This window comes from Phasianus colchicus, chromosome Z, assembly GCF_987193195.1.
Source record: "Phasianus colchicus chromosome Z, bPhaCol1.hap1.1, whole genome shotgun sequence".
NCBI lineage: Eukaryota > Metazoa > Chordata > Aves > Galliformes > Phasianidae > Phasianus > Phasianus colchicus.
In genome coordinates, this window is record NC_143476.1 from 28,042,297 (window position 1) to 28,067,235 (window position 24,939).

General features: G+C 38.5%; 1 protein-coding gene across 6 annotated transcripts in view; it reads right to left on the bottom strand.

The window, feature by feature from the left end:
* Positions 1–2,450: 2,450 nt before the first annotated feature.
* The window catches only part of SLF1 (SMC5/6 complex localization factor 1), a 63,569-nt gene continuing 41,080 nt past the window's right edge, over positions 2,451–24,939 (bottom strand). For 5 of the 6 annotated variants that reach the window (XM_031605281.2, XM_090132130.1, XM_090132132.1 and 2 more), the window contains 7 exons: positions 18,417–18,564; positions 16,554–16,699; positions 14,502–14,665; positions 13,906–14,021; positions 11,788–11,880; positions 11,242–11,424; positions 2,451–8,769 (listed from right to left, as the gene is read on the bottom strand). In XM_031605281.2, the coding sequence (XP_031461141.2) occupies positions 8,291–8,769; positions 11,242–11,424; positions 11,788–11,880; positions 13,906–14,021; positions 14,502–14,665; positions 16,554–16,699; positions 18,417–18,564 (1,329 nt within the window). In that variant the 3' untranslated portion in view covers positions 2,451–8,290. The remainder of the gene's footprint in view (positions 8,770–11,241; positions 11,425–11,787; positions 11,881–13,905; positions 14,022–14,501; positions 14,666–16,553; positions 16,700–18,416; positions 18,565–24,939) is intronic. The other variant, XM_031605282.2, reaches the window with a different exon arrangement.

Sequence of the window (24,939 nt, forward strand, 5' to 3'; positions counted from 1 at the left end):
TCCTCTCTATCAACTTCAAACCATTTCCCCTTGTCCTGCAGTTATCTACCCTTTTGAAGAGTTGATTTCCCTCCCCTCTTAGGCTGCCTTTAGATATTGAAATGCTGCAACCCCACAGCCTTCTTTTCTCCAGGCTGAACAAGCTCAGCTCCCTCAGCCTGTCCTCATAGGGGAGGTGCTCCAGTCCCCTGATCATCTTCGTGGCCCTCCTCTGGACCCTCTTCAACAGCTCCGTCTTTTTTGTACTGGGGGCTCCAGACTTGGGCGCAGTACTCCAGATGGAGCCTCACATGGGCAGAGTAGAGGGGAATAATCACCTCCCTGTCCCTGCTGGCCACCCCTCTTTTGATGGAGCTCAGGATCCCATTTGCCTTCCGAGCCGCAAGGGCACACTGCTGGCTCATATTAAGTTTTTCGTCTACCAAGACCCCCAGGTCCTTCTCCACAGGGCTGCTCTCAAGGACCTCTCCTTCCAGTCTGTAGGGATGCTTGGGATTCCTCCGGCCCAATTGCAAAACTCTGCACTTTGCCGTGTTGAACCTCATCAGGTTCACCCGGGCCCACCTTTCTAGCCTCTCGAGGTCCCTCTGAATGGCATCCCTTCCTTCAACTGTGTCAACTGCACCACTCAGCTTGGTGTCGTCAGCAAACTTGCTGAGGGTTTCCGTCACTCAATTCCGTCATCGGTGTCATTGATAAAGATGTTAAAGAGCACCGGTCCCAAGACAGACCCCTGGGGGACACCGCTTGTTACCGGCCTCCACCTGGACGTAGAGCCATTGATGACCACCCTCTGTCTGCAGCCTTTCAACCAGTTTCTTATCCACTGAGTGGTCCACCCATCAAATCCACATCCCTCCAGTTTGGAGAGAAGGATGTGGTGGGGGACCATGTCAAAGGCCTTGCTCAAGTCCAGGTAAATGACATCAGTCACCTTTCCCTTGTCCACCGATGCCGTCACTCCATCATAAAAGGCCAACAGATTGGTTAAGCATGACCTTCCTCTGGTGTAGCCATGCTGGCTGTCATGGATCACACGCCCTTTCCTCATGCGATCAAGCATGTCATCCAGGATGATCTGTTCCATGATCTTCCCAGGCACAGAGGTGAGACTCACCGGCCTGTAGTTCCCGGGGTCCTCCTTGCTCCTTTTCTTGTAAATGGCAGTGACGTGACCCTTCCTCCAGCCATCCGGGACCTCACCTGACAGCCACGACTTCTCAAATATGATGGAGAGCAACTCAGCAACCACCTCAGCCAGCTCCTTCAGAACCCTGGGATGCACGCCATCCGGCCCCATAGACTTGTACACATTCAGTCTCATGAGGCGGTCTCGGACCTGCTCTGAACTCACAGTGGAGGGGATTTACCACCCCGGTCCCCACTCAGAGGTGTAGGGATGCAGGGCTCAGGGACGATAGAAGTACTGGAATCCCAGCCGCCAGTGAAGACTGAGGCAAAGAACTCATTCAATACCTCAGCCTTCTCTTCATCCGTTGAAGCCAGTTCTCCTTCTACATTTACCAAAGGAATGACAAAAAGTGGTGACATTTAGCAAATGTGTACAGGCTCATCTAGGTAAAACAAGAATCAGATTAATTAGACTTCAACACTGCACAGGTAACAAGTCACGAACGCACACCTCCCTGTGTCAGCGCTTCCAACCATGGGCACAAGCTGACTGATCAGTCCTCTGCTGTTTTTACTTTCACTTCTATTGCATTCAAGAGTAATGACAACTTTCTAGCATCACTAAGGTAGCCACTCTTAAAGATTAATGAAAGTTGTATTGAAAGAGCCCTGGGGAGATTATGGGTCTCGGTTTCCTAGCTAGGCTGCAGTGCAGTGCTTTTGCTCTTTTTTCTCCATCCTTTGCTCTCTTCCCAGCAGTCCCTTTGGCAGTGGGCAGCCATCGTAATTTCTGGTGTTGTAAAAAACTGACAAAACAGCCTGACATTACTTTTTAAATGTATATTACAATCAGAGGCATCATTTTTTAACACTTCTGATTATTTGATTATTTTTGGAGAAATCAAATCACTCTTCCCCAAGCACAGGTTAGCATTTAAGAAGCCCTCTGTAGAGCACTACTCGATCTGCTGCTTCCCCCTTCACCTTCTGCCTACCCACAGGTCTCCCTGTCCACAGAACGCTCTGTTCAGCACTCCTCAATTCAGCCTTTTGCCCAGAAAAGGCTTCTGCTTTTTTAGAACTGCCTAAAACTTACTACTATCAAACAGCTCTTAACAGCCTGACTTAATGCTACTTCTCAGGCCAGCCTGAGTAGTTTTTATTTCACAGAGATTGGTTGATGAATTGGGTGCATTTGCACAATCTTCATCTGAATATGACAGCAACGCTGAATGTTTGGCAAAGTGCAATTTTTTGATCAGTTTTCCTGAAGAAGCATCATTTCACATCCCAGTAAACATGATGACAAATTTATTAACTTGTAAGGAATCTTTGTGTATTTCATTTTCATGATTAATACAGTATAGGATTATTTAATGTACATTTAACAGATTAAAGGAATTACCTATCTATCTGACAGATTTTAAAGAGTATTCAGCGGGGAATAATCACCAAACATGAAATGTTCCTAGTGTTCTGCTGTGGTTGGCACTGGAACCAGCATATTGCTCCACCAATTGATCAAACACAGCCATTTGCATTTAATTTTGCATATGGTGCAGGAAGTGATGAAATGGCCACTCACAGAAAGATCTGCTCTGTCCCTAAAAAAAGAGAAAAAAAGCAAAACTTTACCATACAGTTAAAGCTGAATATAGGTCTGTACGATGAGTGCCATACACACACCTGACAAGAAACTGGAGATGAGTTGTTCTGACTTCACTGCTGTTGGCCACAGAGGACCGTGGTGTGATGCTATAGCCAAAGGGTTCAAAACAAATGCACAGGCAAAGGGCATTGAGACAGGGGGCTGCTGTTAACTCTGCATATAGCTCTTATGGAACTGACATTTGTCAATGCAGATATTTAGCATCGTGACATAGGAAACAGCTTTGGCACTGTTTGAAGTTACGTATATTAAAGAATCATAAAATTACAGAATCATTAAGGTTGAAAAAGATCAGTAAGATCATTTAATCCAATAGTCCATCCATCCCCACCACACCCACTGACCAGTCCCTCATCCACATTGTTCTTGAACACCATCAGTGACAGTGACTCCTCCTCTCCCCTTAGCAGCATGTGCCAATGCATCATCACTCTTTTGGAGAAGAAATTTTCCCTAAAATCCAACCTGAAGAAGGAAGCACTGGCACTGAACTCTGAGACACTTTTTAATCAGAAACTTTCAATGGGTATCAAAACCACAGTAATATTTAAGCCATGTGAACTAAACTTTTTTCCTAAAAAAAAAAATTAAACCACAGCAAAACACCCATCTTTGGTGATTTATTTGCTATGATCCACATTCTGAAATATAAGAAACACTCTGAAATATAAGAAAAAGTCTTTACAGATATCACCAATCATTTTGTACACAAAGTTCATCCTTAATACACCTGTGTTCAGTAGTATCACTGCTGTCAAACAACAGGTATGTGTTGGAGAAGTTATAATACTGAAATTTGGTGTAATTCTACTTCTTTTTGGCAACTTTTGAGGCTTTAGCAACAACTCTGCATGCCACTATAATTCCAACTGCATATCACAGTGTGCTGCGCCTATTTTGCTTTTACCAAACATCATGCTGCCAACAAGCCAACAACTGCTCTGGGCAGTACTTGGTGTCTGTATGTGCAACAATGCTGTTCTGTAGCTGCATGCTGTAGGTGGAGAATGTAGAGAAACTTACTAAAGGCCTAAGAAACTGAGGTTGGCTGAGGACGAACCTTTGTGAAGCACCCTGGCTTGCAAAACATGGAGAGATTTTTAAAGGAGGCAGTTTAATCGCTTAATAGAGCTCACTTCATTGTGATTATGACTAAAAAAATTGCTATTCTGAAAGAGAATAGGTGGTCTCTAGGTCTGGGAAGAATACAGGGATGTTGTCCGGACTTGCAGATGTGGGATCAGGAAAGCCAAGGCGCAGGTAGAACTGAACTTGGCGAGGGACGTGAAAAACAACAGGAAGACTTTCTATAGGTACATTAGCCAGAAGAGACAGGCCAAAGCGAGTGTACCTCCTTTGGTAAACGTAAAAGGAGAACTGGTTTCAACGGACGAAGAGAAGGCCGAGGTACTGAATGAGTTCTTTGCCTCGGTCTTCACTGGCAGCCAGGACTCCAGTACTCCTTCCGTCCCTGAGCCCTGCATCCCTACACCTCTGGGTGGGGACTGGGGTGGTAAATCCCACCCCACAGTGAGGACAGAGCAGGTCTGAGACCGCCTCATGAGACTGAATGTGTACAAGTCTATGGGGCCGGATGGCGTGCATCCCAGGGTTCTGAAGGAGCTGGCTGAGGTGGTTGCCGAGCCGCTCTCCATCATATTTGAGAAGTCGTGGCTGTCTGGTGTGGTCCCGGATGGCTGGAGGAAGGGTCACGTCACTCCCATTTACAAGAAAGGGAGCAAGGAGGACCCCGGGAACTACAGGCCGGTGAGTCTCACCTCTGTGCCTGGGAAGATCATGGAACAGATCATCCTGGATGACATGCTTGATCACATGAGGAAAGGGCGTGTGATCCGTGGCAGCCAGCACGGCTTCACCAGAGGAAGGTCATGCTTGACCAATCTGGTGGCCTTTTATGATGGAGTGACGGCATCGGTGGACAAGGGAAAGGCGACCGATGTCATTTACCTGGACTTGAGCAAGGCCTTTGACATGGTCCCCCACCACATCCTTCTCTCCAAACTGGAGGGATGTGGATTTGATGGGTGGACCACTCGATGGATAAGAAACTGGTTGAAAGGCTGCAGACAGAGGGTGGTCATCAATGGCTCTACGTCCAGGTGGAGGCTGGTAACGAGCGGCGTCCCCCAGGGATCTGTCTTGGGACCGGTGCTGTTTAACATCTTTATCAATGACATCGATGACGGAATTGAGTGCACCCTCAGCAAGTTTGCTGACGACACCAAGCTGAGTGGTGTGGTCAACACGGTTGAAGGACGGGATGCCATTCAGAGAGACCTTGAGAGGCTAGAAAGGTGGGCCCGGGTGAACCTGATGAGGTTCAACACGGCAAAGTGCAGAGTTTTGCACTTGGGCCGGAGGAATCCCAGGCATCCCTACAGACTGGAAGGAGAGGTCCTTGAGAGCAGCCCTGTGGAGAAGGACCTGGGGGTCATGGTAGACGAAAAACTTAACATGAGCCAGCAGTGTGCCCTTGTGGCTCGGAAGGCAAATGGGATCCTGGGCTCCATCAGAAGAGGGGTGGCCAGCAGGGACAGAGAGGTGATTGTTCCCCTCTACTCTGCTCTTGTGAGGCCCCATCTGGAATACTGCGTCCAGGTCTGGAGCCCCCAGTACAAGAAAGACAGGGAGCTGTTGGAGAGGGTCCAGAGGAGGGCCACGAAGATGATCAGGGGACTGGAGCACCTCCCCTATGAGGACAGGCTGAGGGAGCTGGGCTTGTTCAGCCTGGAGACAAGAAGGCTGCGGGGTGACCTCATTGCAGCCTTTCAGTACCTAAAGGGAGCCTACAAAGAGGAGGGGAATCAACTCTTTGAAAGGGTGAGTGACAGCAGGACAAGGGGAAATGGTTTTAAGCTGAGGGAAGGGAGATTTAGGTTGGATGTCAGGGGGAAATTCTTTTCGGAGAGAGTGGTGAGGTACTGGAACAGGCTGCCCAGGGAGGTTGTGGACGCCCCGTCCCTGGAGGTGTTCAAAGCCAGATTGGATGGGGCCCTGGGCAGTCTGGTCTAGCATTAGGTGGAATGGTTGGTGGCCCTGCATGTGGCAGGGGGGTTGGAGATTCATGATCCTTGAGGTCCCTTCCAACCCTGGCAATACTGTGATTCTGTCTCTAATAAATGAGATGAAGCACATAATCTTATGTCAAATATGATGGAGATATAGTTAAGATTTTTCAAGGAGTCTGCAACCATGATTATACCTAAAACTGAATTTGTATAAAACTGACCAACGTTAAGAGCATAATAGATGATCCTTACTCAAACTGAGAGAACGTAAGGGAAAAATAGTGCCATCAGATAATTCAAGACTGATCTGGTACATCAATAATCTCTAAGCTAGAGTTAGATGTGCAATATTATGATGTAATTAAAGAAAATTGTAATATGGCTGGCATACTTTGCATTCCTTACAGAGCATGTGCGCAGTATTTCCTTCATCACATCCTGCAACTTGTTTGTTGATAACTTCACACACAACAAAAGCTTTCTGAGTGTTGCTTTTTCACTCCAACTCTTTCACTGTAGGAAATGCAAAAGGGCACAAACAAAAACAAATCCAATCCGAGCTGGTCCTCTATTCTACCAGAGAGGCTGTACTGCATGCACACATAAAAATAATAATCGGTCATTAATAAACACTGAACATTTGTAAAGAAGGTCTGGTTCGAAGACCAACCCAGTCTGAGCATCTTCAGTAGATTAATTGCTATGAGATAGTATGTCTCTGCTGCAGAAAGGCTAAATGGAAGTTTTAATGTGCTGCAAGCCAGCTATATCAGTGTAACTTATTCCTCCTAGTCAAGCAACATCAATTTCAGAAGCAGCTATTATCCACACCCTTTCTTTTAAGGTTCTTTTTTTTAATACTATAAATTGCTACTATAGAAGAACTGGAAACGCTGCTAATTAGTACCTTTCCTTTGAAGGCTAAGATTTTGAATTATTCCTGATCTTGTACTGAATCCATTAGAAAAAATAAATTCAGTTGTTCTTATTCTAAAGCAGTATTTCCTTCTCTTCCTTAGGAAGGGAAAAATTAATTTCCACTAGAAGTGTATATTCTCAGATTTTAGTCTGATCTAAATTTGTACCAGATCTCTACAAAGATGCACGGCAGAAAGGATAGTCATTGCTCTATAAATCTGTGACAAGAGCACTCCAAAATACGCAACTCTTCCATACACCCAATCTCTTGCAGCACAATTATACAGCTCAGCTGCTGCATGAGCCTCAATACCTTTAAAGAACAGCACAGGATTTTCTCTATTTCTTAATTAATTAAAAGGACCATCTGATAGAATATGTAGCATACAATGCTAAATTAGGTTAGAGGATTAGTTTAGAGGATTTATCATGTGTAGTTTGCATGTATTCACAAAACGGAGAACAAAATTCTCACATTAAATGGGCTGTAATTTTTAAGGAGATTCATACTTAGTGTCAGAATCTGATGCCCAGAACATACTTAAACTGTCTTGTCTAATCCTTAGCAAATTCCCCCGCCAACACAGCTTGATTTATACCACTACCACTACCAGCGTTTGGATTGGAGGAATCCCAGGGGCGTTACCAAGATGACTTTATGCAGTCAAAGTTATAGGATTTATCAAATCACTGCAAGCCAGCATGAGGCAGAGCAGAGCTAGTGACATCATCACTCATGCTGAAAGTGCATTTGGTCCTTTACAGCATCACTGGCCTTGGGGGCAGGAAGATGCCCTGGTCATTGTAAAGCTCCAGACAGTGACACCCACTGGAGTGCCGAATAAAACCCAAGTGAATAGGCCAGACTCCTCAGGTTGGTCTGCACAAACAAATGTGACCATTAGCACCCTGGAGCATCTCTGTGTACTGCCAAACTAACAAAGACAAGGGAAGTGCTACTACAATGATTCTGTAAAAAAAGTTTTATTATCTTCTGTTTTTAATTTTACAGGACTGTATCCTAACTTTTGCAAGATGTGGTTAGGTAAGATGCAGGGACAACATATGTTTCGTTTACTGAAAGACAGTTAGAATACTGGTTTTGTTAAAATGCAGTAAATTATGTATGCACTTTTCTAAGGGAAAAGCTGCTTGTTATATAGTATGTAACTCATTTTAAGGTGTTCTACCTTTAGAAACCAAACTGAACTATGGCATGAGACTGGTGACAAATATTTCCAAGACAGAAGCAAAGATTAAAACAACACAGCACCTCCTGAAGTGCTGTCATGCATCCAGAGGTGTCTGACAATGAGAAGGTGTTGTGAATGGACAGATTTTGCCTAAAAATTGCATTGAATCAATGCATCTGACTTTCAAGTCCCACTAGAAGAAAGGATTAATGTAATGGGTGATAATAACATGCATGGCTGTGACATCTGTACTTCAGTTACCAGAACAAGTATCAGCCAAATATCGTAAGTTAGCAGTCATGCAGATTTAACCAATGCAACTGGTTATGGAAGCTACCTATAGAAAGAATTTAAGCAAAGAGCTGATTTCCCTTTACCACAGTTTCCAGAGTTGCTAATAAAGCCTTCATCTGTTCTCCAGGAAAAGCACACATGTATGCAGATACCTCTTCAATAAACTGTGGTAGCTTTTTAAAAGTTTCTAGCTCTTTAAAGTATGTATCTACTAACCAATGTGCAGGAAATGTATCTTTCATCTTACGGCTATCAGCAGTCATTACTAAAAGCATACTTGAATGAGCTACCTCTCTGAAAGTTAAAGGTGAAAACAGATTATAAACAGAACAAAAATTGAGCAGCATCTTGTTAAATAAAATCAACCACAATTCTTTTTGTTGACTGCTGAGATCTTGTTGTGTATGTTTGTTGAAGATTTCAATTTTCTCTTCTGGAAGAACAATGTTCAGAAGTTCTTGTTTTAGTGGTAGGGACTGAACATAATCCAGTGGCAATTTTCCATTGGAGTCCCTGTGCTGTAGAAGGACTGGTCCTGCAGGAAAAATACAAATATTAATAATAACACGTTCTGTTTGGCAGCTGAGCAAGACATTAGCATTTTGGGTTGGTGAAGGTTTTTTTTTGCCAAAAAGTAGGAGTCTCTTTAAATTCCTTTTTGCACTAAGTTATGTTCATGCAACTGATGAAGTAGACATTAACAACACAATTTATATGCAGAGAAAAACATTATAACAGTTTCTTTATGATATTGTTTTAATTTTCTCCCTGGCTTTCCAATACTGAAAAATGAAGAATTATTATATACAAATGTAAAAGAAATTAAAATCTATCTTATCCTAAAATTTCAAGTTGCAATACACAGAACATATAAAAAGTTAGCTAATGTTATTACTGATGAACATGATCATCAAGGATTTTACAAGGTAGGTTAATTGCTGACACTGTCTGAAAATTAATGGCAATTTACTATGACGGTCTTTACCTGCCTGGGTGGTATGGCCAACCTGGTATTAGGCTATGCAGAAAGGTAAACCACTGAGTTAGGAAGCCTAGTTTTCCTTAACTAAGGTACAAATTCATTTTGAGTAGGTTTCCGCAAAAAATAATTACCATAATAAGTAGATATAAGGTAAGGAAATTAGACATGTCTTACTTGTTCAGATTAGAGTAAATTATTTCAGCATTTCCTGTTTATTAGTACAATGAAGCTATTACAAGTTTACAGTATGTCTTATAAGTTCACGAAAAGCCACATAAAAAACTGAAGTGGGTTGAAGCAGCTTTAGGTGATGCTTTTCAGAGGTGAGAACAACATAAATCTGCTTATGTAAATCTGGGTTACTATGCTAACGCAATAACGCAATTTTATAACTTTATATCTTTTCAGAAATGTATTCTAATTACTAATTAATTACAACTTTTAAAAATTACTAATTAATTAAACACATGACATATCTCTATTACAGGTCTTAGCTTTGCTATGATTGAAGCTGCAGATATAAAACATAACTTTTGCAAGCTAAGGACTTCTTCAGGGAAAGAAATGGAAGAAGCTGTTGCATAGATATATTCTAAGTTATTGAGCTGACTAAATACAGATTGAAAGGGTAACATCCTTTCTACCATAGTAGTCAGCTACTTGACAGGCCAAAACCCAGAGTATGACAAAGGCAAAGATAAGGGTGAATGCAGCCTTACAGTTGCCAGAAAAACTTTGATGAATGCAAGTGCAAGTAGAGCTCTTCCCCTAGGACAACAGGATCCTATTCCTCACAATAGCTTAGGAAAAATGCACATCTGTCAGTGCAATGCCACTTCCAATTGAGGAGCTGGGCTTACGGCAGTATTGGCTATTGCATCACTTAGACCGATGGAACTGAGCCCGGTATTGGCTTGGCATGTCAGATGCATGGTTCAGTAGATACATAAAACACCTGGGATCTCCAGAACTCAAGCTCAGCAAACACAGAGAGGTAGACCTGCAGAGGAATGTATCGATCACAAGCCAGTGCTTGCAAACAGACAGAAATAGCCTTTAGGGGGCAGGAGAAGACTGTAAATACAAAGGGTCATATGCCAAGAATGAAATAAAATTTTGTTTCTGTAGCTTAATTAAGTAATAGGCCATCTAAATACAGTGTATTATTTTACCTTAAGGCTATAAACAGAATTATCTTTATTGAAAAAGTTTAGACTCATCATATCATGCAAAGAGATTAAATTGACACAGTAGGTCAACAGTAAAGATAGTGCAAATTGTCATTTTAGTAAACAAATTAAAATAATTTGATATCGAAGATCAATCTTTTGTTTTTTAAAAACAAAAATTATCTTGATACAAGATATTTTGAAATGAGATACGATCAGTTTCCTGTCACTGAACAAAAAATACTGTTTAAAATATTTACCATGTGTCCACCTAAGGGACAATGTGTTTTTCTTAGAAACTAAGACATCCCTCCCACTATTATCCCTAAACAGCAGTTACCACAATTACAATATAGATCCCTTTCTTAAACTAATTACCAAGCTAATTGTGTTCTTCAAAGACCATCTCATTAATTTTCATAAATGCTGAATAACTTTATACTGAAATATGTGATTATAAAGAGATTTACTGATCTATTTTTGCATTATGGTAAAAATAGGTCAAAATAAAAGAAAATCCTTAGCTTTGCTTGGTTACAAGGTAATTTTTATCTTCATTAGTTACTTAAGAGGATATAGTTACAATGCAAATGGAATAAAATGCAGAATAAAAACATTATCATATTGGAAAAAAAAAGTGAAATCCCTCATTAATTTCATATTTGGCTGATCAAGATAAGTGTGAGAACAGTAATACTTTTATTGTGACCAATATAGCTTGTCTTGAAAATATTTTAAAATAAATATTTCATACTAACACTTTGTTTTACATAACTATTAATCAAAGCACCACAAACTTCATATGCCCTCAGAACAGGGTTATTTCCCTAAACCAGGTTAGCATAAATGCACTCACCCCCATGCTGAAGCAGCAGCTTGCCAATTTCTATATGTCCATTTGACAGTGCATCATGCAAAGGAGTCACCCCGTCCACTTGACTGAGCAAGTCTACCTCTGGACAACGCTGCAAAATTTCACTGACACACACTGTGCTGCCATGGTTACAGGCTTCATGCAAAGGCGTCCAGCCAGCATAGTCTGAATTATAAATCAAGGGAAGTTTTAAAACAGCAGAAGTAGTATTAAAATGTTAATAATGTAATTCATTAGACAGCAAAACAGTTTACTTTTTAGTATTCATTATGGTCACAGTGGTAAACTGAAAAGCATCTGATAAAAATTAAATGGTATTTTAAAAAATTGATAGAAAATGTGATGTTAAAACACATTTCAGCTATAAATTAACATTCCAGCCATTTCTGGTATGAAGTCCTTATTTTGTGTTATTTAGAATAATGCAGTGTTTGCTGTATAAATGCAAACTTTATTCCCAGAAGTATATTAATACAGTTCCTTATCTGGATTAATTTCTTAGTTCTGTAGAGAAAATGAATAACTTACCTTTAGAATTAATGTCTATTCCAGGGGAAGAGAGAAGCTGAATCAATCTCTCCACTTTGTTTCTTATGCAAGCTCCATGTAGGGCTGTCTGTCCTACCATAAAAAATTAATAGATTACACTAGACTAGGCAAGATAGCAACTAAAGAAAATAATCAAAGTGCCTGGAACTAGGAGACCTGGCTATATGCCAGAAAATTCAATAATGAGTAAGATTTTCCTTTATCCTGTTTAACCATCTTTTAAGAAAATTCAAAAAACAAACAAACAAACAAAAACCCACAAAAAAAAAAAACCCAAAACAAAAAAACAACCCACAGAGCTTCTGTTCCACCAGAGATCCAACAATGAAACTGTATTGCAAATGGTTTAACACAGGAATTATATCCCCCCAGTTCAAGGTTTAAAGCTTCAATCACACTATAAAAGCACCAAGTGATCACAGAACACCAAAAATACTGGGTTTTGAAGCAATAAAACTTTAGAGTGCAGTTGCCCTCCCTTAAATTTATTCATGAACCTACGTTAAAATGTATGGTTCTTTTTACACAGCATTTATAGCTTAATTCAAATGAATGTTTCTGCCTAAGCACGAGTGCCTCTGCACACTCCAATATAATTCAGAACTTCAAATCCGTTAACAGATGGTTTGCTGTTTCTCAATAGGCTGTCTGACTTGGCTACAGTAGCAAGGGAGGGGGGGAAAGAGGGAGAAATAAATGAAGGGGTCCTAGTAATAATAATAATAATAAAAAGAAAGCCCTCTGAAAAAAAATTCCAAGCCTTAGTATCACATAATGCGGAAGTGTGAAAAACTGAACATCAAGAAACTGAGAACTGCTAGTTGTATGTAAAAACACCATTAGTCTCCACATGATAAAAAGTTCAGACCCATTCTGAACACAGTTTTGCTTTCACTACATGATTAGGTTTGAACAAGAGCCAGAGAAGAATCTTGATGCCAGGTGAAAGATGATGCAACAAACATCTTAGAAATGAAAAATATCTCAGGGTAAATCCCTCGGCATTTGCAATAAGATTAACACAGTGTATTTTGTTACATCAATACCTTCATTATACAAATCTGTCAGCTTCATACTCATTCTTTCAACAGTAGATACTACTTAAATTTTGGCAGGGAAAGAATAGAAAAAAAAAGCTTTTTTTTTGTTTTCTGTTTTTTTGGTGTTTTTTTATGCCCTAGTCCTTCAGCTCACTTTTCTGTCTAGAAGACAGCCTGTAATAATTCACATCAATTTTACTTGCAAAAGCAATAAAGAGAAAGCGAACCAATTTTAAAAATGCATGGTCTGGCTCTGTTACTGAAGCGCTCTTAAATCCCAACAGAGAGTGAGTATTTTTTTTCTCCGGTGTTTGTGATACAATTCTGATTATAATTTTTTGAACAATCCTAGGTTGATTTGCCAGACTTTTCTAAGCCTGGGTGTCATGATTCATATAGCTGTGTTTTGAGCGATACAGCTAAATTTCTGATGATAAAGATAAGAGTTCTAACAAGTCATTCTGTTGAGGTAAAGCCTCGTGTAAAGCACAATTTATTAGATTTGCGTAATAAGTGGGAACTGAATGAATTACGGCAATGCTGTTTTATTCCTTAGGTACTTGGGTTCCAGTATAGCTAAGACAAAAGCCAAATGCCTTTCATAGTCTGGGCTGAATGCCTGGAAGAAAACAGTCCATATGCTTAACACAGCTATGTAACATAGCATACTCCTCAGTCTTTGTTCACAAAATGTCTAGGACTGAAAGCGGTGAAGACTGAATTATACTTTCAAATCAGAAGACGTTGATCCTACCAAGCACAGGTTGAGGTGGATTAGCAAAGTAAGACGGGCAAGACTGGAATGAGCTCACACAAGCTGTACACTGTATTTAATATCTGGGGGGGAGGGGAATGAAGAAGGCAGCTTTATTCCACCATATATACAATTCCTCCTTTCAAACAGACATTGAAAAAAGGGAACAAGAACCATATGAAAATGATTTTTGGACATAAGCCATAATTTTAGCTCAGCATTCATCAGGTCAAGATTTTTTAAGCTGAAACCAACAATTCTAACCATATAAAGTCTCCAACACACATTAGATATATGGAATACCTTTAGCATTTCTCCTGTAAAAATGAACCTCTTCAGCCCAAGGGGAACAATTCTCTTTGGTGTCTGAAGCCTTGGCTCTCTTCCTTGTATGGCACTTATTGTATCTGAAAAGAGAGCTAAGGGGACACATCTAAAATCTCTATTTCATATCTTTTATGTATGTACTCAGTGCCTTTAAAGTATATAAACATCGAACTTACATCTACGCATTTCAGAGTTATTTCTAGAATGTCCTAATGACGTAACTTCCATATCATTTAATTATAACTGTATTTAATACAGCAATAAAATTAAATTATCTATGATTAAACTTTTTTAAAAGGTAATTTTGTGGATTGTTCAACTTATCTGTGTATCCTTTACAACAAATATTGTGAAAATATAACTACTTTCGTTCGCTAAGTTGAGAAGGAGGAATGGGAAGGAAGGGGGAATCCCAGCCCAGAGGTTGGACTACAGGTTTAAAACTGAGCTTTCTGTCAGATGTAGTAATTTGTAGACAGCAAAACAGGTCATATAAAGTTCAAGAAATGTGTCAGGTCAGAAGCTGTCCCCCAGAGCAGAATAAAATTGGTGATGTTACAGGCATTACTTACGGTACATCAGGCAGCACTTTGACTTGGTTCTGCTCATCACTATTTAGCATCTGTAATGCCCTCTGAGATGCAGGACATGGCCAATGCCCTATTTTCTTTGCTTTATGTACGTTTCTTGTCTCACACATCCCTACCTCTCGCAAAGCAAGAAAATAGGGACCGACCTGTTGCAAAAGTAACATTTTAAGTGACTTACGTAGTCTTTTTTCTGTACTTCTTCTGAAACTGCCAGCTACCACCCACACCCTGTTGCGCCTTATTTTTTATAAACATGATCCTTACATGACTTGTAAGGATCTTGAACTGTACAGTCTACTGTAATCTGTATGGATTGCTTAATGTCATCTCTGTAATTTATTTATTTTCTTAACTATTGTTGTAATTGACTCCTGTAAGCTGGCCTCATTGGTGAGAGAAGTGTCTGGAAAATGGAAAATTTTAGATCTCTTTTTTTTCCATAGCTAAGATTTTCATCTCTTTAGCTGGACATAAGACTGAAGCAAAGCTAACTGATTCTAAGCTATTTAATGCAAGCACGTACAAGCTTTCATCTCCCACAAAGTCCACAAAGAAAAACCCAGGGAGCAATATGGCAAAGAATCACTCCCCTCCTTCAACCCTTCTAAATTGGAAGCTGGAATAAGCTTCTTGACACTATGAAGGCAATAAGCTAGTTAGTCAGCTTTGTGGTGCTCTTTGTAGAAGTTCTGGTTTCTTTCTAGCAATACAGAGCTTCCAACCCCACCTTACACCTCTTTTTAAAAAGTCATGGAAGTTTTTTGCATAGTCCTGTGAGGAAAATCATTCGATAATTATACAGTCATTAGCTTTCATTAAAGAAGGCTTTCAGTATGTAAGAGATCACCTACGATTCTGCAAGTCACTAACTGCAGAGGGACTTTTTACATGCACTGTACAATTTACCAACAGCAAGTAGGAAAGCACTCTTGAATACACTGAAAAATATAGTTGGTAATATGCTGTGTGACAAGAGGGTGCAAAATTGGACCATAGTTGATATTTATTATATAGAACAGGAATGAAAGAATAGTCATGCTAAGGAAAGCCACAAAGATCACATGAAATATTTTCAACCTCTTCAAAATTTTTTTTCAAGTAGAGTGATCAATATTCATAGTAATACTAAAAAAAGCAATTGTTGCTGTGTGTATGTTGACAACATTTGTTAAACACTAGATCTTGTTGGCTATTCTTAAAATTTTGAAGTGTTTTGTTCATGTTCTGTTTCTATTAATAAAAAATAATCTCTGTTCAGAGTAAATTACTGTAGTTTGAGAAAACTTAGATATGGAGTAATTTGTAACAGTATAACTCAGTCTTTCCTTGACTTTATCTATACAATTTTAGGTCATACAGCAAGTTATGAATTTCATATTCTCATTAGTCTTTACCATTAAAGTTACTGTAAAGTGGCTCCAAATTAGGTCATGTCATTCCTGTGACGTCTCCCTGACTTGTGACTGTGTTCTTCTTGCCAGTAACTGTGGGTCTGAGAAATTCAATTTGTATTTCCTAACAAGCAATTACAGTTTGTGACTTGAAGGCAAGATAAAGTCTACAAGTAGGAGAAAGTTTTTAAGAGGACAGATCCATAGAAATATACTCTGGTTCAGAATCACAAAATTCTGTATCTAGCAGCAAAATAATAGACTGTTACCTCTTCAAAAATCTGAAAGAAAAAATATCCCTGAAAAACTATGCAATATTTTGAATTTTCCTTAATCACAAATATAATATTGCTATAAATGAGTCACATCAAAGATTACTTTAAAAATCTTTAATTTTGACTTCTCATAATAGCTGCACATAAACAGATTAATTTTACACTGTGTTACCAATTCTTTAGCAAGAAAATTTCACCCTGCCCTCAAGCAGCAGTTTCCACAGGTGGAAGTGCATGATTGCACTGCATGATGCAGTGAACATGATTTCACTCCACAAAAGAAAGATATTTTCCAATACCTTAATTAATCTAATTATTTTTGAAGTGCTTAAGTGTGCTAGGTATTAAGGAGTGCAAGAGTTACTTACTATTTTTTGAAGAGAAATAGGTTCTGTAGAAATAGTTACATTCCTCTGCAAACACATTTTTTTAAAAACTGCTTCAGCAACAAACATTTGAAGCCAGAGGGATGGTATGGAACAAATGAACATTTTAATATCACATACTGAAAAATCTAGATGAAAGCAAATAGAAGAGAAAGAGCCTTAAAATTTGTACATACAAACCTGTACACGCATAGTTGTCTAGAATATATCTCTTACTGATTTTTAATTCATCAATTGCACATTTATAAGTTATTCTCCATGAAATTTACAATAGTCTTATTAAAACAGATTTATCCATCACCTAACAAGAAGACCAGCTATTTAGAAAAGTCATCTTGTCTTTGCATTTAAAATACAAAGAAACACTTCTTACTATGCCAAACACTTAAAAAACACTCAAAATACAGTATTTTAAAACTTATAGCTTGATTTTGAGATAAAATTATTCATTCAGCGACATTATGCAGGTGATTTAATTTAAAATTTCACAAGACATAATACAAACACAATTCAGGTAAAAAAAATATGTAACACAAAGAAAAAAAATCTGTTTAAGTTATGGAGAGGAATTCAATATTAAAAGTGACCTTATGCAAACTCCAACATTTTTCAGATGAACCTATCATCAGGCTTATCTTTGGCCTATCTAATTTTTTTTTCTTCTGTTTTATTTTGTTTTGGTTTTTAGAAAAGGCATGGTGGGTCCTGAAGCCGTATTGCTGTAGTGTTAGACTTCTGAGAAATGCTCACACAAAAGCTAACAGAGTGAAATGGAAGAACAAGTTTTAAGTATACAGATGCCTTCTACTCCAAACTGACAGAATCTTACAAGAATTCTGCTATAATTTTTCATAAGAGCCATCACCCAACCTGTAGTGATCACCAATTAGTAATTTTCATTCTTTATACCCTATGAACATTGTTTCCATGCATACTCTGAATGGATGAAGAAGCACATAAAAACACTGTTTTCCATTTGTAAGCAAGAAAGTGAGAAAGTAATACCGAAATTTATTTACTAGATTTTTCCTAATATATTAAAGCTAAAAAGTTCTAGACACACTGCAAAAGCTATAGAACTAAAAGTCCCATTGATTTAAATACTATAAGGTCCAACTGATCTTTTGTTTTTTTGCTGTTGTTTTTAATCTAAGACACATTATAATGTGCCTAAGAAATGTTATAATGTTCCCTAAGAAAGACCAGAGTGGAACTATTTGGCTAGAGAGTAAGATTTTAGTTTAATTTTTTTCAGGACAAATCTTTTCCAGTGTCCAGGTAGAAGCACCAGCACTTTAAATGAAGCCTATCCAAACCTGTCTCTAGAGAAAATTATGACTGAAATCAGGATAAAGAGGTAGAAAAGCTGAGTTACAGTTTTCCAAACATTTTCTAATTAAAAACAAAACAAAACATGGAAATGTATTTTGAATATGTAATAGAGAAACATTACTTCTTGGTCCAGTTGAATTCCTCTTCCCTACATGCTGAAACAACAGATACTGCAGAGAATATCCCATTTAGTTTTAGTCATGAGATTTATATTTATCTAGCACAATGTTTAACCCTTTCTTCTTTTTACACCAATATAGAGATTTATTCAAAAGGACTTTAATCAGAAAGCAGTGCTATTTAGTCTTTGCTTGGAAGAGACATACAGCCTGCCACATATACACAGATATACACAGCTCTAAGCAGTTTCCTGCATACATATGCATCACATTGTCAAACTGCATGGCTGCAAAAGAAAGTAAAATATAACTTGAATGCTAACTGGGAATTTTAATTGAGGACTTCTTTAGTATATCTGATTAAAAGATTCTCAGATGTATTTCAAACACTCACCATCACAGGCAACGGCAATGTAGCGTGCTAAATCATCAGCTGTTTGATGAAACACGTTTCTGTCCATAAGCAAAGCTGAGACGATCCAATAATCCACCACGGTTCCAAGGATTGCATTTAATAGACAAGCTATTTCACGTCTGAAAGCCTAAAAGGGAAAGAAAGAGTATCTAAGAACCTGTACTGTACAGTAAATTCATGCTGATAATGTAACAGTAATAACACTGGAAAACATCTTCAGATAAAAGCCCACTGTGTTGCCGTATCACTTCTTCACTGGTATTTCTTTTTCTGCTCAAAAGCCAACTGCTGAAACCAGGTCAACAAAACTAATTATGTCACTGAGGCCACATCAAATAAGATTTGGAGAAATAGTTATTTTGAAACACAGTTTCTAATACAACATGCAAATTACAGGGATCTTATCCTCCTTGTTCTATCAGGATTCTCTTTTCCTAAAGTTACCATCACAAAATCAAAGGCCCCATTGTGATCAACCACATACACCTGTACCAAAAAGGAGCCAGGTTGGAAAGTTTAAAGTGTTACTCTCCTGCACAGAAAAAGTATGTGGGATCAGGATACTGTATTCTGATTAAAAAAAAAACAAAAACAAACCAAAACAAAGAAAGGAAAAACAACACACAAAACTAACTAAAAGAGCAGCAGCAGTGATAGAAGGAACAGAAGAACGCTAACCTTACCATATTCTCTCCTGAACCTGCAAGAAAGGCCATGTGCTGATAAAGAAAGCAAGGAAAAACATATGCATTGTAGTGGGAACAGATGAAATTAATGCCACACAATTAGCAGAACTACCTAAGTACCACAGAATCGCTATGGATATCCTTGAGCACCTGCGGATCCACTGTATTCTGGAAAAAGAGAATGCATACTTCACAACAGACAATTTTGGATAGGAGGGAAACCAACCAAATACATGTTTATTGGTCAGTTTTTGACTAAGGAATAAGAAACAGAACTTTTCTGTCCTTTGTTGTGCTCTCACACCACAATCTACAACTCTTATACTCTTTTGATAGCAAAACATGTTCAGGGTTGGTTTAAAACTTTGAAAGTATATCCTCAGCAGCTGGAAAGCACCAATGACTGGAGTAATTTCAGCTTCATCAAGAACACAGACAAAAGCAACAGAGACACAGATGAGATTTATCATAAAAGGATTACAAAATCGTTTGCGGAAAACCTACATAAATACTGCCATATAGCTAGCAGACTTCCTTATTATTAAAAAAAAAAAAAAAGGAATAAACAGAACTAGAAGAGCTGCTCTGAAAGTAATGGCTCCTATTTCATTATATTGACCCAAGACATCTAGAGGCAGGTGTTGGTGGTATGGCAGTTGGGGTGGAACCTTGCCACCAATATCCTGTTACACATCCTTGCTGTGAGACACGCGGCAGAAGAGGGGCAGTCTGGCAGAACAGTGACTGACATGGAAGTATGAAGCAAAGATGAATTTCTCCATGAGAAAATGGCACCCACTGACATTCATTGATGCTTGCTGAATGTTTATGGAGACCAAACAGCGGATGTGAGCACAGTGGGTGGTGCATTTCAGCAGTGGCTCACCTACTCTGGTGCAGATTTTTATGAAGGCTCTTGTTCATCATTAGCAAAATGTACAGATAACGGTGGTGACTATGTTGAAAAAGAATGCTTTGTAACTGAGAAATTGCTCTAGCAAATAGCACTGTTGTGCCCTTTGTATCTATTGAAGTTTCCATGGAACTAAATAGGAGGCATTAATTTCAGAGCAACTTATGTACAAATAGATATTGCATGGGGAGGTGATGTAATCTACGTTACTGAAGACTTTTAGGAAACTCGTGAGACAAAATCTGTTAGTAATGTGATCTCTGAGATAGATCCTAGCTTTAACTCCTTGTATTTTGTTCAGCTCTATTCGATTGCTGTCACTGCTTTTCTAATACATTATCTTAGACAATGAGAACTTAAGAAATAAAAGAGAGAACACTGATATGGCTAGTCAACAACATGAAAATGAATTTTGCTTCAGCTAGTACTTAAAGATTTTAAAAGATGTATTACTCCCTATCTTCTCAAAATAATTCAAAACATCTCCAATGTCTTGGAATTTCCTTTAGGTCACATACCTCTTCTCTTCATCATTGGACCCCAAAGCAAAATACTGGGCAAATAATCCTCAATAGTTCTTCACAGGAAATAAATTACACAAATGCAGTAAATAATGAGATTTTTTAAAAGAAGGGACAGAGTCAAGGACATACACACGTAGTCTGACGCAGATAGATCTAAAGCATAAGTATTTACATTGTTTTGCTTGATTTCTAAACCACAATATTGCTTCACTTGATCTGTGAAGTATTTTTGGGGGTAGCTGGGAGGCAGTAGATTGAACTAATGCCTGTTAACACTGCAAACATTAATGCTGTTTCACAAAGTCAGACATAGTTGCAGTGTAAATCTCGCTGATGATACATGAGCTGCAACTACCTTCACTAAGCCTAGATAATGCCAACTGGTACAGGCTTACCTGATATTTTGATAAACGGTGTAAATCAAGATCTTTTCCTTAATATCTTGAAATACACATCATTACAAATGAGAAAAAAGAATTTACTGCAAGTATCTCTCTTTAAAAAATATTGAAATATTAACATATCAAATGTTTTTCAACCACAAAACAATATAAACATAGTAATGAAAATGTATGTGTACACTATTAGAAAGAAGAATGAAACAGTTATTTTCATTTGATATGGGAATTACTACCATGTGCGACAAAGCTTCATTGTGCAAATAAATAGCTTCTGCTTTCAAACTCAAGAAGCCAAATCTCAAAAAGTAAAGTCACTTTTACAGCTTCACAACTCTATAGTTGTTTTAAACTTGCAGTTTTCCTTGATGTTGTAATGATCAAATTGACAGAAAGAAAAAAAATACATAAAACAAAAACTTTCAGCAACAATATTTTTAGAATATAAGAATAAATTCATAGAAAACTAAGTGGTCCCTGTATGCAAATCAGTTACAAAGTAAACTCAGAAGAGCCACTTGATTATTTGTACACATACAAAAGCAATATTTAGAACATTATATCAAACTCTTATTCTGAGTAGAAAAAACAAGTCATTCATATAAATAACGTAAGTTTCTATGCTATTGCTAAAGGAAATTTTGGATGAAGTAAAAATATTTCTATGTGAGAAGTCTTTGTTTACACCACGATTTAGTTAAATCATGTGATTACTGTTCACTGGAACACAAGATTCCAATCAACCAAAGTTGAGAATATTTGCAAACCACTGACTTTGGCTCTATAATTTATTATTTGTCTTTTAACCAAACTTGAACCCATTTAATTTTTAACATTTTGTTCCTTTATATATCATCAATGAAATTTTTTTTGAAACAATTTGAGTGCCTCTCTTTTCCTTATAAAAAAGTACTTCTAAAATTCCTAAGAATAATGTACTATTACAAACAGTAGTTCAAATTATTCCAAAAACATTCTTAACAGAACTGCAGTTTTATTTTTACTCACGATACCCAAGTGGATCAGGTTGGCACTAAATTCATTTTCTTCACAGCAGCCTCCATGGTGCTTTGCTTTGAATTTGTTCCCAAAAGAGCGTTGATAACACACAGTGTTTTTCCTATTTCTGAACAGTGCATGCACACCATCAAGGCTTTCATATTTTTCCAATACCTGCTTGCAAGGCTAGGGAAGCTAACTGGAAAAGAAAGCCTTGATGCTTACTTTCTGTGGATGCACAAGGGACTGGGAGAGGACACAGCCACAGGAGATGACTCATCTAACAAAAGGTATGGTCTATAGCATATGACATCATACTCAACATGAAAATCTTGTGGGGAAGAAGAAATGGGGACATCTGAAGTTATAGCATTTGTCTTCCCATGTAACTGCTATGCATGCTAAAGCCCTGCTTTCCAGGAAGCTGCTGCGTGCATGTCTGCCAATGGGAAGTATTAAATTAACTCCTTATTCTTCTGTGGTTGTGTGCATACCTTTGTTTCACTTACTTAACCATCTCTGTAACTTCTCATGAGTTTTATTGCTCTTGCCCTTCCATTTCTCTCTTCCATCTTGCTGTGGGGAGAGTGATTGTGCAGGAGCTTGCCTGCCAGCTGAAGTCAACCCTTTGCACCATACTTAGCTAACTGAATAACATCCAGTTAAGCAATTTTTTTTAATCAAAACCCTCTTCCCTGTTGTTAGTGTTGAGAATCAATACTATCTCATCGAGAAAAAGCATTGAAGTGGGAAGAGACTGTTGATTGTTTTAGTTGTATCAGTACAACTGATGACTGCTAGCTTGGCAAAGGCAATTCCTGTATTGCTGTTCCATTTAATGCTTTCCTCAGTCAACTACAGTGCTCCAGAGAGAGAGGTTTTTGTACACATAAAAGTTCTCATTGGAAAGCTTTTAAGTCATAAGAAAATTCGTCTTAACTTTTTCACTTTGAATTATAGGAATTTTAGAGATGCTTTTTAGAGGGTTTTTTTTATGAGGTGCAATGTTTTTAGCGTAACACAGAACTCTGAAAGTGCCTAAAACATACTTCCAAGTGTTAGAAAGGACATCAGAAATACACGATATGATGCAAATAAAAAATTGAGTGTATCTCTTTTACACTCCTTTGTCAGATTATGTAAGACCAACTTCTGAAATGAAGAAAAAAACTGCAGCTGTGGGAGGAAAAGCATTTTGGATACCATTACAGATACGGTATCACTGTGAAAAGATACAATAACTGAATGACTACTAGCTACTCGGTCTTAAAAACAATAATGTGTTTCTGTGTTCCAAAGCTAAGTTAAAAGCTATGTTTCAAGGAACCGTGTTTCTCCACCAATCTTACTTGCTTTTGAACTGTGTCATGTATAGAATTATTTCTATGATTCTATGATTTTAACCTGATATTCAGTATTGATTTAGAAAACCTTTAGACTAGGAAAGTCTACACTCTTTGCTTTTGCATTTTGATCTGCAAGGATAATTTCCTTTTTTATTCCATCAAGTTGTCTTGGCAGATTAACACAGTACTGAGTGAGGGCACTCAAATTCATGTCACTAATTTTATTTTTTATTTAAAACAAAGAAAATTCCATTTAACACAAAAGCAAATCACAGAATCACAAAGGACCTTTGGAGATCATCTAATCCAACGCCTACAGCAGGTTCCCTACAGCACTGGTGAGATTCTCTCTCAGTCTTCTCCAGACTGAACAGTTCCAGGTCTCTCAGCATTTCCTCATAAGGGAGATGCTCCAGGCCCCTAATAAACTTTGTGGCTTCTGCTGGGCTCTCTCTAGAAGTTCTCTACCTTTCTTGAACTGGGGAGTCCAGAACTAGATGCAGTACTCCAGATGTGGCCTCACCAGGACTGAGTAGAGGGAGAGGATCACTTCCCTCACCTGCTGGCCATGCTCTTTTTAATGCACTCCAGGGTACCATTGGCTTTCTTGGGCACACTGCTGGCTCATGGCCAGTCAGAACATGCTGTCCATCAGGACACGCAGGTTCTTCTACACAGAGCTCCTCTTCAACAGGTCAGCCCCAAACCTATACTGATGCATGTGATTTATTTCTCTCTCGGTGTTGGACTTTACCTTTGTCCATGTTGAACCTCATCAGGTTCCTCTCCACTCAACTCTCCAGCCTGTCCAGGTCTTGTTAAATGGAATCAGAGCCTCCTGGTGCGTTAGCTACTCCTCCCAGTTTTGTATTATCAGCAACCTTGTCATCAGTCCAAGTAATTCAAGATGTTGTATACAACTGGACCCTGTACCAACCCTGAGGAATAACACTAGCTACAACCAGCTAGACTGTGTTGTGTATCGCAACATTCTGAGCTCTGCCACTCAGTCTGTTCTCAATCCACCTCACTGTCCACTTGCATATCCCACATTTCCTAAGCTGATCTATGGGGTTACTATGGGAGACTGGGTGAAAAGCCTTGCTGAATTCAAGATGCACTATCCACTGCTTTCCCCTCGTTTACACATCCAGTTCTGACCCATGTGTACACCTGTAGTCTAGAAACTATGTAACCATAGTCTTTATGGCCCTTTTTCCTTTCTTTTTCTTTGTTTCTGATACAGCTTATAAGAGACCTGGAAAACGAAACAATGACAGAGTACTTATTCCAAGAAAAACAGCAGCCCTCATTCAGAATTTCAGCATGAAATTTCTTACTTACTGTAACTGTTTCTGGATTGCTCATCTTACACATACGTATCTATATATGATTACATAAATACATTACATATTTTTTTTGCAAATCTACAGGTGAAGAAATATATACAGTCTCTTCCTCTGACTTGCTGCAATCTCTTTGAAACACATAAAAATAGATGCCTCTTATTTAAATATCTAAAAAACAAACCTCACTTTTACTGCTTAGAAATGAATTTGTTAGACTTGGTCCTCAAAAATTTTATGGAATTATTTCTCTGTTTTCATTGATAGGTATTTTCACTGGACAATTGCAC